This window comes from Tupaia chinensis, unplaced genomic scaffold (assembly GCF_000334495.1).
Source record: "Tupaia chinensis unplaced genomic scaffold, TupChi_1.0 Scaffold000477_1, whole genome shotgun sequence".
NCBI classification, from domain to species: domain Eukaryota; kingdom Metazoa; phylum Chordata; class Mammalia; order Scandentia; family Tupaiidae; genus Tupaia; species Tupaia belangeri.
Genome location: NW_006159986.1, coordinates 3280779 through 3296520, shown reverse-complemented (window position 1 = coordinate 3296520; position 15742 = coordinate 3280779). Strand labels below are relative to the sequence as shown.

The 15742-nt window shown below is 52.6% G+C and overlaps 2 protein-coding genes across 4 annotated transcripts in view; one reads left to right on the top strand and one right to left on the bottom strand.

Annotated features, from left to right (window-relative positions):
• NT5C3B (5'-nucleotidase, cytosolic IIIB) overlaps positions 1–5502 on the top strand; it is a 12187-nt gene extending 6685 nt beyond the window's left edge. For all 3 annotated transcript variants that reach the window (XM_014590706.2, XM_006155992.2, XM_006155993.3), the window contains 4 exons: positions 682–771; positions 2402–2564; positions 3537–3737; positions 5039–5502. In XM_014590706.2, the coding sequence (XP_014446192.1) occupies positions 682–771; positions 2402–2564; positions 3537–3737; positions 5039–5170 (586 nt within the window). In that variant the 3' untranslated portion in view covers positions 5171–5502. The remainder of the gene's footprint in view (positions 1–681; positions 772–2401; positions 2565–3536; positions 3738–5038) is intronic.
• A 3667-nt stretch (positions 5503–9169) lies between these two features.
• Positions 9170–15742, bottom strand: part of FKBP10 (FKBP prolyl isomerase 10) — an 11918-nt gene continuing 5345 nt past the window's right edge. Inside the window, exons 2-10 of the mRNA XM_006155989.3 lie at positions 14915–15060; positions 14425–14614; positions 14185–14330; positions 13615–13804; positions 13284–13429; positions 11799–11991; positions 10885–11027; positions 10522–10685; positions 9170–10162 (exon numbers count right to left, since the gene is read on the bottom strand). Coding sequence (XP_006156051.1) covers positions 9977–10162; positions 10522–10685; positions 10885–11027; positions 11799–11991; positions 13284–13429; positions 13615–13804; positions 14185–14330; positions 14425–14614; positions 14915–15060 — 1504 coding nt within the window. The 3' untranslated portion in view covers positions 9170–9976. The remainder of the gene's footprint in view (positions 10163–10521; positions 10686–10884; positions 11028–11798; positions 11992–13283; positions 13430–13614; positions 13805–14184; positions 14331–14424; positions 14615–14914; positions 15061–15742) is intronic.

The following is a 15742-nucleotide window of genomic DNA, read 5'->3' as shown; positions in this document are numbered from 1 at the left end:
TGGGGGGGAAGGGTAAGTGCTTTGGGGACATGGCCGTTGTCTTAGTCCATTACATGTTGCTATAACAAAGATCCCAGACTGGGTGATTTATCATAAACAGAAAGGAATTGGCTCATGATTCTGGAGGCTGGAAGTCCAGTATCAGGGGCCAGCATTTGATGCAGGCCTTCTTACCTCATCGTTCCATGGCAAAAAGGCAAAGAGAGGGATGGACAGAGAGAGAGCAAGAAGGGGCTGAACTTGGCGTTTTGTAAGGAACCCGCTCCCACAATATCAACACTAATTCATTCACAGGAGCAGTAGTCACATAAGCCTAACACCTCCCCTTGGGCCCCACTTTCCAGCACTGCTGGAGATCCATTTCCAACACTGGGACATTGGTGGACTATTCAGGCCACAGCAACTCTCCTAAGAAAACCAGTGTCACCAGACAGAGCCCCAGTTCTCTAGAGAGCAGGGTCACCGAGAACGAGCTCTGACTCCAGTGTTGCCTTACATGACTCTTGCCTCTCCGTTGTGTGCTTTCTTACTCTCTTTCTTTTAAGGACACCAGAATCCTTCAGGACATGGCTCTGTGGAGGAGGATGAGCCCTCCCTTGTGCCATCACGGGGGCCTTGGCTTCATACAGGGAAAGGATCCTTTCCTTAGTTCAGGTGACTTGCATCTGCGTCTATTTCTAGGTGGACCAAAGCACACAGTCTCCTGTGTCAGCAGAAGATCCAGAAGTTTCAGATTGCCCAGGTGGTTAGAGAGTCCAATGCTATGCTCAGGTGAGCTTCTCGCTCTGGAAAACACTGCTGCAGGACTATTTGAAACTTGGTTTGCTCCCAAAGAGGAGGCTGGGGAGGAGTGGAGAGGAGTCTGTTGGCAGAAGAATCAGAAGAAACATGGCAACGTGAGCAACTGATGGGAAAGGGTCTTGCTTTTACACTGTGGATACAGCAAGAGACTGCCCGCCCTTCCTAGGAGCTGGGAGTGGATGTGGTGCAAAATGAGTAAGGCTTTGTCTCCTAGAACTAGCAGAGTCCAGCTCGCGTTTCACAATGGCAGAAGACTACTGGGGTTCCTCCGCTGTCTGATGTTCTATCTAGCTATCTAGTTACTTATTTTCTTCCATGAGCAAGAGCGATAGAGAACACCCCCAATAGGGTCCTGATACTGTGATTCATCTTCAGCCTCAGCCAGTCCCAGATCATGGATCCACACATGCCTGGCATACTAAGGGAGGCCTCTGGGTATGAATCCAGACTCTTTATGTGGATCAGCCTTGCAGAGGGCTGCCACATGACTGGTGCTTTTTTGTTTGTTTGTTTTTAATTTTTTTATAATTATTTTTAAAATTTTATTTATTATTATTTTTCATTTGACCAGAGAGGAGAGAAGGAAAGTGAGAAAGTGAGCTGCCAGGTCTGGGACTTGAACCATGGTCAGCCACGTGGGAGCCCAGCACCTCAGTTGCCATGCCACCTGATGGTTCCTTTCTTTTTAATTTTGCCAGAATCAAAATATGTGGATTGGAGAGAGACTATGGAAAAGGAAATATGAGAAAGAAAGCACCTTTCATGGGGAATGGTCACGCCACAACCCCTCTCCCCCATCCTCTCCCATTTTGGGATTTTTGGCACCCACACTTGCCTAGCTGCTTTTACTTTTCTTCTTTTTTTATTTTTTTTTAAATTATTTTATTTAACTTTATTTATTTCCTTTGACCAGAGAGGGACTGAGCAAGAGAGAGAGAGAGAGAGAGAGTGAGTGCACAAGTGGCCAGGTCCGGGACTCGAACTGCAGTCAGCCATATGGGAGTCCAGTGCTCTTAACTACCACGCCACCTGCCAGCCTCAACCTAGCCTGTTTTTAAGCTGAGTTCAGGGTTTGAACTGTGCATTTGGCCATGTGGGAACCAGCCACCTTAACCACCACTTTGGCTAGCCCGATCCAGCCATCTTAAATACCATGCCACCAGCAGGCCAAACTAGTTGCTTTATCCAGACATGGGAGCTAGGTTGGGACCCTTGGAAATCAATGGCCTTCACTAAGCAGCTCTCTCTGCTGGAATTTTTTTCCTAGAGGAAGGAAGGGGCTTCTAGAATAGGAGTCAGCATTGGGCCAACTGGTAGCATGGTGGTTAAGGCAGCTGGATCCCATATGGCCGACTGTGGTTTGAATCCTGAACCCAGTAGCTTGTGAGACATGCCAGCTTGTGTGTGTGCCCGTGTGCCCAAGATCCCGAGTAGAGAATAGAGGAGAAGTGCACCCTCCCGCCCCCGCGGGGTAATTCTCACTTTCTCTGTCTCTAGTAAGCACATGCACTTTATAACAACTTGAAAAATAAAAGAAAGAAAAAAGGAATGAATGATAACAGAGGCAGTGCCATTTCCAAAATCATTGATCTCTTTTCAGGGAGGGCTACAAGACGTTCTTCAACACACTCTACCAGAACAACATTCCTCTTTTCATCTTCTCGGCGGGCATTGGCGATATCCTGGAAGAAATCATCCGACAGATGAAAGTGTTCTATCCCAATATCCACATAGTGTCTAACTACATGGATTTTAATGAAGACGTGAGCCAAACTTGTTTGGGCTGAGCCAGGAAGAGGGTGGGGACCGCCAGGCAGGATGCTCTCATCTGTGCCTCACCCCTACCCTGGCGTAGAAAGGGAGGGCAGGCATGCTGGCTTCTTTACTTTCAAACGATCTCTTTGGTGTTTGGTTGACAGCCAACTCTGCCATGGGGTACCTTGTGTCCAAGTGAGGCCCGCCTCTTGTCACTGTCATGGGTCATGTGCCATGCTGGGCACTGAAGGGCTTGGGCTTTGTGTTTCTAGCCCCAGAGAGGGCAGCTGCACCAACTCAGTCACATTCTGACTACTCCTTAATACCAGTGGCTGGAGTCTCATCACTGAGCACCAGCGCGCATGTTACCTGGACAGCATTTCTGTCATGGGCTTCGTTTCCACTAGGACACATGGTCAACAGGATTTGCTGGCCCGTGTCTAAACTGGAGGTTACAGACTTCTAGTAAATACCTTGGGCTTTGTAGGCCATGTGGTCTCTGCTGCAGCTGCTGCGATACTGCAAAAATGACAGCGAGTTCATCACTGAGTGTGGCTGTGTGCTGGTGAACTTTATTTACAGAAACAATCCAGGGCCAGCCCGTGGCCTGGTGGCTAAGGCAGCCAGATCCCACATGCCCACCTGCACAGTTTGAGACCCTGACCTAGTGGCTTAAAAAATATGCCCAAAATCCTGAAAGGAGGGAGAAACAAAGGGAGATGGGATTGTGGTGTGGTCATTCCCCATAGAGGCTGCTTTCTTATTTTCTCTTCCCTCATCCTACAAGTACACATGCCCTCTGGCAAAATTAACAAAAAATACAGCCCACAAGTCCTTGCTTGCTGACCCCTGGTAGACTGCAGTGAACTTTTGCTGTTTTTGGTAGCTTTCAGGATTCCCTTTCCTCTGCACCAGAGAGAGTGGGAAACCAGCACCACTCGGGTACCTGTAGCCCTCTGTCTCTTATCTCGATTATTTAGGGTTTCCTCCAGGGATTCAAGGGCCAGCTCATACACACCTACAACAAGAACAGCTCTGTGTGTGAGAACTCCAGTTACTTCCAGCAGCTTCAGGGCAAAACCAACATCCTCCTACTTGGAGACTCCATGGGGGACCTCACTATGGCTGATGGTGTTCCCGGTGTGCAGAATATTCTCAAGATTGGCTTCCTAAATGACAAGGTGGGTAGGGGACCCAGGCGTCCTCTCATCGTGGCTTTCTTCTTGAATTCTTGTCAACAACTGCTCTGCACACCTAAGTGCTAGACACTTCGTGAACTGTTAGGGGCGCCGAGGGAAGCCATAAGCCACACTCACTCTGGGTGCACAGTCCCCTAGGAAACAGATGCCCAGTGATTACAGCTGTGTGTCCATCACACGCCGGACACAGGAGTTTGAAGAAGGTCGTTCTGGGCACTTCATTGCCCCCCTGTTTACTGAGTGCTTACCAGGTCAGGCACTGTCCTAGCAGTTCACAGATAGGAACCCACTTAATCGTTTTAGCAATCTTTGAGATAGTAACTGTTGTCCCCATTTTACAGGTTAAGAAACTGAGGCAAGGAGGCTCAGTAACTTGTCCAGTGATAGAATTTAGGAAACAATGAAGCTGATTACTAGACCTAAATCGTATCTGGAAGGCATGATTGAGATATGAGGTGCTGATATTCAAGACACAGACTTTTTAAAATATATTTTATTTAACTTTATTTACTCCTTTTAATTTGACCAGAGAGGAACAGAGTGAGAGAGAAAGAAAGCCATCAGTTCTGGGACTTGAACCTCAGTAGTTGGCCATGTGGGAGTCCAGCATCCTTAACTACCTAGCCACCTGCTGACCCCAGGACAGATTTTTAACAGAGAGAAGAAAAATATCAAGAACAGGCCCAAGACTGACAGATGAAAACAGCAGATCAGGAGCACAAGTATGGGGTCATGCCAGGTGGCCCCCCTTGGCCAGCAGGTGCAGGAGCCTACCAGACCACTTGAGCTTATGAAAACTCCATCCAGCTGGTAGCATGGTGGTTAGGGTGGCTGGGTCCCACATGGCCAACTGTGTGATTCAAGGCAGGTTGAAAAAACCCCGAGACGTGTGTGTGCATGCCCAAAATCCTGAAAGGAGAATGGAGGCAAAGGGATTGCAGCGTGGCCGTCTTCCCTAGAGGGTGATTTCTTTCGTTCTTTCTCTCTGGATCTCTCTCCAGTGAGTATACACAACCTCTGGCAACTAGAAAAAAAAAAAAAAGACAAAAAATTCAGTGCAGACAGATTAGGGTAGCATCTGGCCTTGTTTATAACCCTCATTACTGTCCTTTCGACATTGACCCCGGGGTTAATTGGGGTTAATCCAGCGGTGTCTCTGAAGGGCAGATGCCTCTAACCTTGAACTCCTGGGGCTTGAATGCCCTCCTCCCCAGCCCCAGCCCCAGCCCCATGAGCATAAGCGGGCAGGGCAGTCTGGGGACCCGTCTCCTCGCCCTGGACAGGTAGAGGAGCGGCGGGAGCGCTACATGGACTCCTATGACATCGTGCTGGAGAAGGACGAGACCCTGGACGTGGTCAACGGGCTGCTGCAGCACATCCTGCAGGGCGACCAACTGGAGGTGCAGGGCTCCTGAGGGCGCAGGTTCAAGGCCTGGCCCGCAGGCCGTGACAGGAAGGGATACCTCTGGGATGCCACTCCGTCCTGAGCACAAAGGTCCAGGGCGGCCATGAGCTGCTGGGCCCTCTGTGCCCTCCCTCCTCCTTTGCCCCAGCACCTTCCTCGTCCTCACCTCAAGCTTCAGGGGGCCCTGCCGGGGGAGGGCAGCAAGCACTGTTCCCAGGGGACCGTGGCCCGCAGCAGGTCGGGATTCTTTTTAAAAATTGTTCAAACATGAAAAGCTGTTGTTCAGACAAATATAATGTATGAAATAGACTGAAATAAAAAATAAAACATTTTAAACAGCTATTCTGATTCAAGGGATGTGGTGGGGAGGGCAGAGTCTGACCCTCTTGAAGGCACAGGAGCCTCTGAGAGGTCTCTTGGGCTCCTGGGGCACACTCTAAAACTATCATAAATTAGCTCAGGGGTCCCAATGTGTCTGCAAGGAACGTGAGTGGGCAGGGTTGGAAGGGTGTGAGTCTGACCTGGAATGGCGTGACTACGCCGAGGGCAGTCATCCTACAAAGTTCAGTTGGGATCATTTGGTTGAGGCCACCCAGTCTGAGAGCCCCTCTCTAGGGAGGGGCAGATAGGTCCCCCTGATGCCTTTGGCTCTCCCTCCTTATTTTGTGTGCCCAGGACCACTTTTTTTTTTTGGAGAGGTTTTTGCTATAGGGTGCATGCACTCACCAGAGAGACAGAAAACAAAAAATCACCCCCCAGGGGGATGGCCACGCCACAATCCCTTCTCCATTCTTCTCTCAGGATCTGATGGCTTGCTTTCTCACTTTCTCTCTCTTTCTCTCTATCCCACTCTCTGGTCAAATTAAAATAAATTAAGTAAAATAATAAATTTTTTTGAGAGGTTTTTGCTATAGGGTGCATGCACTCACCAGAGAGACAGAAAACAAAAAATCACCCCCCAGGGGGATGGCCACGCCACAATCCCTTCTCCTCCATTCTCCTCTTGGGATCTTGGGCACGCACGCACACGTGCCCAGCGTGAGTTTTAAGCCACCGGGTCCAGGATGCGAACCGCGGTTGACTACGTGGGAGGCCAGCAACATAGCCATTACGCTAACTGCTGGTTCCCAAGTAAAATAATTCTTAAGAGAACTTTTATTTCATTAAAAATTATTTATGGCCCAGCAGTTAGCATAATGGCTGTGTTGCTGAACTTCCATGTAGTTGACTATGGTTCGGGTCCCAGACCCGGTGACTTATACTCACGCCAGGTGTGTGTACGTGTGTGCCCAAGATCCCAAGAGGAGAATGGAGAAGGGATTGCAGGGTGGCCATCCCCCCTTGGGGGGGGTGATTTCTTGCTGTCTCTCTGTCTCTGTCTCTCTGGCGAGCACACACACCCTGTAGCAAAAAAACTCTCAAAAAATTATTTAATAATATTATTATTATATATTTTTAAATTTGGCCAGAGAGAGGGAAAGTGAGAAAGCAGGCCACCCAGTCTGAGACATGAACAGCAGTCAGCCATTGTAGGAGTTTAGCAACCCAACCACTACGCTACCTACTGGCCCCAGCAGTGTGAGCTTTCTTATACATCTCCATCACATCTGGAGTGACATTTTTCTTTTATGTATTGAGAGAATTATTTCTTGTAAGCGTCTTCATCATCTTCTATTAGGTAACGCACATCATCCACAACAGTCTGACCCATCATGGACTTCTGGTGTATTGATACTTCTGCGTTCAGTGTCTTGCTTTCAAAATCATATCCAGGGGATCACTTGGTACCGTGAGGATAGATAAGCTGCCATCCACTGCTCCCTTCAGGGCCCCCAAAACTTTACTGCCAGTGGTACCTGGATCCAGACAGGTGAAGACACCAGGCTGACCATCAGCATGTTCTACATTATATGCATCTCCAGCCACTCCCACTTGGCCTCTGTAGGTCTTGTCCTTGCGGTGTCTCCATTAGGTACATGAACCATCATCCTGTATTTGGGTGTGTCGTCCTTATTTTTATCCTGTAGCAACAAGTGTTGGCTAGCATAGTAATCAGTTTTACTCTCGTCTTCTAAATCTCACTTGGAATCTCTCACAGTAGGCTTTGTTCTGACAGCTTTAACAGTTTCCATCCTGCCGAACAGAGACTCGTGTCCATGACTCGATACAGACTTTTTTTTTTTTTTTTTAATTGAGAGAGAGATTTTTGCTATAGGATGTGTGCACTTGACAAAGAGACAGACAGAAAGTGAGAAACCACCCCACAGGGGGGTTGGCCATGCACAATCCCTTCTCGATTCTTCTTGGGATTGGGGGCATACACACACACAGATGCCCAGAGTGAGTTTTAAGCCACCAGGTCTGGTACTTGAACCACATTTGACTACATGGGAGTCCAACAATGTAAACATTACACCATCTTCTGGCCCCCTCAATACAGACTTCTTTACAATATTTTTGTATTGTAGCATTCTGATCATCACATGGTCAGGTGTGGAATTTTCCACTATGGAGTAGTGACAGTCCTTGAAAACTTGAGGATTTGTAGCATTTGGATTTTTGGATTAGGGATACTCAACCTCTACGAGTATTTGAACGCCTGTTATGTGCCAGGTGTTGTTCTGGGCATTTAGATGCCTGATTTTTTTTTTAAAGAATTATTTAACTTTATTCATTAATTTTAATTTTATTTTAATTTGACCAGGGGGAGGGAGAGAGAGAGAGAGAGAAAGTGAGAAGGCAAACTGCCAGGTCCGGGACTTGAACCATGTTTGACCATGTGGGAGTCCAGTGCCTTTAACTACCATGCCACCTGCTGGCCCCAGGTGTCTGTCATTTTTTAAAAGTTTTTTATTCCTTCTACAAGAGAGGCAAGCAACCCCAACAGGTTCATACCATGGGGGATGGGCAGCCTGCCATCCTGGATCGCGGGCATGCACACGTATGCCTGGCATGTACAGGGGAGCCTTGGGGTACAAACCCAGGACCTTACCATGTGGGTCCACATCTCAGCATTGCAATATGGCTGCACCAGCAGCCGGCCCCCGTTGCTGCCATTTAATACTCACAGTGACCCCCAACGTAGGTACAGTTCCTCCACTTAGATGGCTGGAGCGGGAGGACTCACTTGCCTAAATTCCATAGTGAAGAGCTAGAGCCAAGGCCGGAGTTTCTGATCAAGGCCCCTGCCTTCTCTTCACTGGGCTGCATTTCTCTGTTTCAGTTAAGGGCCATCCTCTGAGGTTTTGGGTGATGGGGGTTACCATCTGAAGCTGAGTCTATAACCCTGTCAGACCTCGTGCTTTCTGGATGCTTTGGGCCAAGTATCCGTCACTGGTCGTGAGGAACAGTCACATCTCAGGGGGTCCCAGGCAGGAAGTCTGTGCTGGAGGGGGCAATTCGGCACATGCGTCCAGTCGTGTCATGTTCTCTGCCCCACCTCCACCCTGTGCTCAGAAGGGCTCAGGTCATTTCTGGGTACTGGCTGGAGTCCACTTGGTGAGGGAGGGCACAGGGCCTGGCTAGTGGCTGAAGCAACCCCTCCCGACACCAGGAAGATTTGAACTCAATTACCTTTCCTTCTGGCGAGAGGGGAGGAGATGGGCAGGCGGTAGTGGCCAGCTGCGAGGAGCAGGGAGAGGTGGACATATCCCAGTGTTGGCAGCGATCGATGTGAAGTAACCTGATCTGTGTGGTTTAATTTCATCCTTCAGCTTCTTCGTAGATGGTGTCTGAGGTCAGGGACCTCATTCCGTTGGGACAATTAGGAGACAGGGATCAAGCTTCTCTGCACACCTTCCCTGTAGGCCCCTCTCCAGATCTCCACCCTCTTCTGCCAGACCGGGCCTCCTTGCCTCCGGGAGGCCCCCAGATTAGGCCATGTGAGAGTCTGGCCTTAGCTACCAGGTCACTCCTGGCCCATCTCTGCATTCTGCCCAACGTTTAGGCATAGAGAGTTGTCCCTCACCCCCTCACCCCTCAGCTCCCCCAAAGAGCACGACCTGAGGCCTTTGATTTAATCTTTTATTTGGCACAAAGGAGAAGGGAGCTGACACCAGTTTAGCTTTCTGAGTGTGCAGTCTGCCTCCCTCCCCCTCAGCCCGAACCTACAGCTTTGAGTCCTAACTCCCATCTAAGCGGGTTTCCTCACACCTTCTTTCTTCCTCTCTGCTTCCTTAGAGAAAGGAGCCTACCTTAGGGGTGAAAGGCTACACGAGGCCCAGCCCTGACCTCTAGCACCTGGGGCCAGTGCTGCCCCCACCCTGGAGGCCAGTTAGAAGTGAGAACGGTGGACAGGCAGGTGAGGTAGGGCTGCCTTCTGGAGCTGCCCCCTCCCCAGAGGTGGGGAAGGAAGAGCCAGAGCCAAGGAAGGCTGGCTGCCGGGTCGCCCAAGCCTGGCTGCTGCTCTGAGGGAGCTGCCATGGTAGAATGGGGACTGGTGGGGACTGGGGATGCCGGAGCAATACAAAGGAAGAAGTTTCGGGAAATAAGTGGTGAGCTCAGCCTTGCTGAGTGTCAGTGAAGTCTAGTGTCATCCAACCTCAGACTACCATCCCCATATGAGGGTGAAATGACTGGAGGAAATGGCTTCGCAACCCCAACCATTGCAAGGAAGAGATCTGGAGCTGGAAGAGAAAAATGGAACAGAGGTCTATGCTGTGGATTGTAATCTAGAGCCAGTGGAAAGACCAGAGCTGTTTCTGACAACTTTGCAGATGGCTCCCAGAGGCTATCCTAGCAGAGGGGTGCCCCTGCCACTGTCCCCCCAGCAGGAGCCTTTGTGTCTGCAGCCAGACCCAGGCTTCCTGCAGGTCGGTCAGAGCTCCTCGTGGACCCGCTCCTGGTCTTCATCTGACTTCAGCTTGAGCTCCTCGACTGTGATCTTGCCGTCCTGGTTGCGGTCCTGGTTCTGGAACATGTCCGCTATGGTTTTCTCAGGGTCCTGTCCAGGCATGAGGCGGCCTTTGCCTTCACTCACTTGAGTCTTGATGAAGGTGGAGAACTGAGGGAGGGGAGACCCAGAGGAGGAGGGAAGTGAAGATCATGGCTGAGCAGCTGTGGGTGGCCTCGAGAAGGGCCCTAGGTGGAATCAGTGAGTCCCACCCCTTCCCCAAGTCAGTGAGGAGCTGGAGAGAGGAGCTGGTGTTGAGGCCAGCATGGAGGGCATGGCAGGGGGACAGGCTGCACTGTGCCACGGGCAAGTGTCCTCAGGCATGTAACTCGGCATGGTGGCAGGCACACAGGAGCAGGGGAAGGCAGGAGGGACAGTGGCCATGCACCGTGTCCTTGCCATTGCACCACGCAGGCTGGCATTCTGGTCAGGTGGGTGTGGGCGTGGTTAGGATTGCGCTCTGCACCCACCTCTTCCGGGGGCACCTCGCCATCCTTGTTGAGGTCCATGTCTTCAAACAGGTTGGCAGGAGGGTCCTCATGCCACACAAACAGGTAACCTGTGGGTAGCCCATCCTCCCGGGACACCAGCTCCACCTCAAACAGCAGCACGGCACTGCCAGGGACACCCCGGGCTGGAGGGAGGGAGAAGAGGAGAGAGGGTCCTAGTGTCCTCCTCGGCCCCAGGTCTGTTTCCCCTCTCAGGGGCTAGAGAGTGGGGCTGGGATGTTTGTAGAACCATCCCTGACTCCTCCCGCCAGACATCGAGGCCCTAGATGGGCCAGGGTGAACAGTGTGGAATGCCAGTCAGACCCGGCTGTCTCTGCCCCTCACCTCCGCTCTCCCCATGCGCCAGGTGCGGGGGCACGACCAGCTGCCGCCTCTCCCCCACACACATGCCCTGTAGGCCCGTGTCCAGGCCCTGGATCACCTTGTTGGCCCCCAGTGTGGCCTCCTGGGGGGCCCCATAGTCATGCCTGGGAGAGAACAGATTTCCAGGTCAGTGCCAGTTCTTGTCCCCTGCCAGTTCACACCCCAACCTCCCCAAGGCAGACCCAGGACAAGCCCTCCACCCCGGTGCCCACCTGTGCCACGAAGTGTAGACTTTACCTTGCCACTGCCCCCAAGTGTGGCCCTGAGGTTCATCTCTCCTGTTTCAGATTCCCTCCCTCAAGTGGAAATAGCAGCTCCTCCCTACTCTCCCTACTGCGAACTCCCCCTTCTCATCCCCCAGAGCAGTGCTCCCAGCCTTTTGGCCACGAGGGACGGAGTTTGTGGAAGACAATCTTCCCATGGATAGGGGGCGGGTGGCAGGGTGGGGTGGTTTATGAAAGAACGTGCCCTAGGTCCCTCTAGGTCCCTTGGGCACACAGTCACAATAGCAGTGGTGCTCCTACGAGAATCTAACGAGGGGCGTGGCACTCACGGAATGTGGGCACCGAGGGGCTGTGCGTGCAGGTGCAGCTTCGCTCACTTGCCCTCCGCTCACCTCTGCTCTGTGGCCCAGCTCCTAACAGGCCACAGACCAGTACCAGTCCGTGGCCCAGGGCTGTGGACCCCTGCCCCACAGAGAAAAGAATGCCATCTCCTTCCATTTTCAGAGGAAACAAGAGTCTGAGTGCTCCACCAGAGACTGGGTGACCCAGAGGAAGACAGGTGTTGGAGGTGCTCGAGGAGTCGCCCATGCCTGTGCCCACCCACGCCTGTGCCCACCCACCTGCCCAGCCCTGGCCCTGCCCTGGACCCACGAGGAGAACAGCTTGGTGCCGTCCAGCAGAGAGCAGTTGTAGTGGTAACGAACAAAGTCCCCGAGCTTGGCAGTCTCGTTGCAGGCCTCAGCGGGTCGTGACAGTGTCTTGATTTCCACCGGATCCGCAGGGTTGTGGAAGTCGATGACGTGGACGTTGAAGATTAGCACGGCGGAGCCAGGGATCTTGTCTCCTGAGGCCAGAAGAGGGGAGTGTGTTGGCTTGAGGTTCTAGGAGAGGCCACTGGAGGTCTCCAAGAGGCCCTGGACCCAGTGCCCCTTCCTGCCCTGGGCCTCGATGATGGAATGGGATGTTCATTGAGTCCTTTTTTTAATTTTTAAGTTTTTGCCATAGGGCACAAGCACTCACAGAAAAGAGACAGAGAAAGTGAGAGGAAAAGGGAGAAATCAGTCCCGAGGGCATGCCATGCCACAATCCCTTCTCCTCCATTCTCCTCCTAGGATTATGGGCATTGCGTGGGTGTGCTCCTGGCATGATTTTCAAGCTCCAGGTTCTGGACCCAAACTGCAGCTGGCCATGTGGGAGGCCAGAGCCTCAACCACCATGCCACCAGCTGCCCCACTTTTTTTTTATTGTTGTAAATGACAGAAGAGAGTGCGCATGAGAGGAAAAAGAGAAAGTACTGCCCCCTAGAGGCTGATCACACTACAGATCTTTTCCCTCCAGCTCTTTATCCCGTCAGGATCCTGGGTCCATGTATGCCTGGCATGTTTTTTAAGCCACTGGGGCTGAGACTGTGGTTGGCCATGTGGGATCTGGCTTCCTCTGGGCAGTGCCTACTGCCATGCTACAGGGCTGGCCTCACTTCTTACGTCCTTAGAGGATGAGGGGGCAGCGCAGGGGAGAAGCATCGTAGAGGGCCCTTCTCCACTCACCATCTTGCAGACTCCTAGCGACTCACCCTGCTTTTCCCTAAGATCAGTTCCATTTCACAGGGAGAGCACAGTGGGTCTCACATCCGGGTCTCTGCTTCCTAGGGCTATGCGGGTTCTGTTCTTCCATAACCACCCTCCCCCCAAGCTCTGGCACTGGCTGCTCTTCTCACTATGGAGCGAAGGGATGGGGCACTGCCCTGGAGAGAATGGATGGAGTCATGTGACAGGGATCGGATGGCTCTTTGTGATGAAAGGGATGGAGCCTGGGAACCAGCAGTTAGCGTAATGGCTATGTCGCTGGACTCCCACGTGGTCGACCGCGGTTCGCATCCTGGACCTGGTGGCTTAAAACTCACGCCGGGCATGTGTGTGTGTGTGACCAAGATCCTGTGAGGAGAAGGGAGGAGAAGGGATTGCGGCGTGGCCATCCCCCCTGGGGGGTGATTTCTTGCTTTCTGTCTCTCTGTCTGTCTGGCAAGCGCATGCACCCTATAGAGAAAACCTCTCAAAAATAAATAAATAAATAAATAAATAAATAAATAAAAAGAAAGGGATGGAGCCAAAGTGGGGGCCTCAGGAACAACCCTACCAGTTCCGTTCTCCCCATAGGCGAGGTGTGGGGGGATGGTGATTCTCCGGCGCTCCCCTATGCAGGCGCCCTGCAGCCCCTGGTCCATCCCGGGGATGATGTAACCCTGCCCGACATAGGTATTGTAGGTGTGGTTGCGGGAGTAGCTGCAACACAAGGCGGGGAGGGCCAGGAGAGGAGTCAAAGGGGGCCCTCCTCCTTCCAGGCAGCTCAGAGTGACCCCCTTACTCCCTGCTGCCTGGGGTGACTCCAGCATCTGGGATTCTCCTTCATGCCTCAGCATCTTCCATGCTTCCCCCAGCCCCACCCTCCCCCTCGGGACTCCCCGGACCTGGAGTCAAAGAGGGAGCCGTCCATCAATGAGCCGTTGTAGTGGTAGCGCATGAAGTCCCCGGCCACGGCTCTCCGGACGCAGCCCAAGGGTAGCTCCAGCGTCTCCAGCTGGACAGTGTCCTTCGGGTTGTGGACATCGATCAACAGGACATGGAAGACCAGGGAGGCTTGCGGGGGAATCACCGTCCCTAGGGAAGGGATAAGGCTCGAGCCATACAAGTGGGAGCAAACGGATCTCCGTCCTTGACTCAGGAAGGCCCAGGTGGGCGCCAGGCAAAGACACCAACCCTGCTCTTCAGAGCTCCTCTCCCATGGCAACCCTATTCCTGTTTCTCCAGTGAGGCCTGAGCTGGGTTTGCCCCAGGGCCTCCTCCAGCCCATAGTAAGTCTTTGTGTAAATCAGAATAAAGCACCCCTTCTTCGCAAGCCAATTGCCAAGGCTTCGATTTCATGTCTACTCGCCTCCTTGGCTGGATGCCCTTGTGCAGTACACAACCTGAACAGCAGTACGTCGAGCCCCGCTTTTCTCTCTTTAGAAGAATTCGCCCGAGTGCCTGCCTGTCCTCACCGTAGCCTTTCTCGCCATAGGCCAGGAAAGGGGGGATGATGATCTTCCTTCTTTCTCCAGGACACATGCCCAGCAGCCCCTGGTCCATGCCCTTGATCAGCCAACCAGAGCCCACATAGGTGTCATAAGTGCCGCCCCGACTGTAGCTGCAGAGAACGAGGTAGAGAAGGAAGAGAATGTGGGCCCCGACACCCTCTAGGGCACAGTCCCCAGCACCTCAGGGCTCCTCCGGGCCCTTACCTGGTGTCGAAGGTGGTGCCATCCAGCAGAGTGCCATTGTAGTGGTAGCGGACAAAGTCGCTGTCCTGGACCATGCGGGGGCAGTAGGGTGGGCGCAGCAAGATGCTCACCTGGACGGTGTCTTCCTTGTTCCACACGTCCAGCAGGACCACGTCAAAGTAGAGGGTGGCATCGGGGGGAATGAGCCCCGCTGCGAGGGCAAGGCAGTGGGCGCTCATGTCTGGGGCCACCCCTAGGGTGGGGGGTGGTGTGGGGGACTAAGATTCCACTTACCTCCCTCTCTACCACCTCTATTCTGCTCCCTCCTAGTCAAGACAGACCCCGCCCAGGGCCCTGCTCCTCTGGGTGCAGCATGGCCGCTGTACTCACACATGCAGTGTGAGCTCGGGCAAGCCATGTCCCTCTCTGGGCCTCGGCTTTCTGACCCTGGGCTCCCTGACTCTGCCTCCTGGTCTCCTCCATCTCCATGCGTGTGGTCTCCTCTTCTCACCCACGCCGATGCTGCCGTAGCCCAGGTGGGGAGGCACGATGAGGCGTCGCCGCTCGTTGACACACATGCCCATGAGGCCTCGGTCCATGCCAGTGATGAGGCGCCCCACGCCCACCACAAGGGCCACTAGGGTGCTGCGGTCATAGCTGGGGGTGGGGAGAGGACACACAGCATACAGTAGCCTCAGGGGTGCACACAACCTCATGGCCCCTCTGCCCACCATCCATACATGCACAGGTGGGTGCCCACACATGCACAGCCCCTCCCCAGGGCAGACAGGCATATTCCACCTCCCTTCCAATCATCCCTCCTAGGCCGGCCACGACTCTCACCATAAGAGGTTGAACTGCTAACAAAGGGAGTCCCTGAGGAGGCCAGGGCTTTCACCCCCCTGGGATGGAACTAGGGAGGGGGGTACAGGTCTGTCTGCTGCTACTGTTTCCAACTGCAAAGGAGTGCTCAAAGTCTATCAAGCACTTACGACGTGCAGGATTAAAATGCTTCGTATCTTATATTTATTATCTTATTTCTCTCCCCAGTGATATATTTAATTTTTCTTTCTTTTTTTTTTTTTTTGAGAGTGAGAGAGAGAGGGAAGGAGACAGATCTTTTATTTTGTTTTAAATTTGCCAGAGGGTGCATGCACTCACTGAGAGAGATAGACAGAGAGAGAGAGAGGGAAAGTAAGTAAGCACCCATCCATAGGGGGATGGTCATACCCTAATCCCATCTCCTCTGTTTCTCCCTCTTGTCAGAATTTTAGACACATGTGCACGTGTCTAAAGCCACTGGGTCTGGGACTTGAACAGCTCACTTGGCAATGCAGGA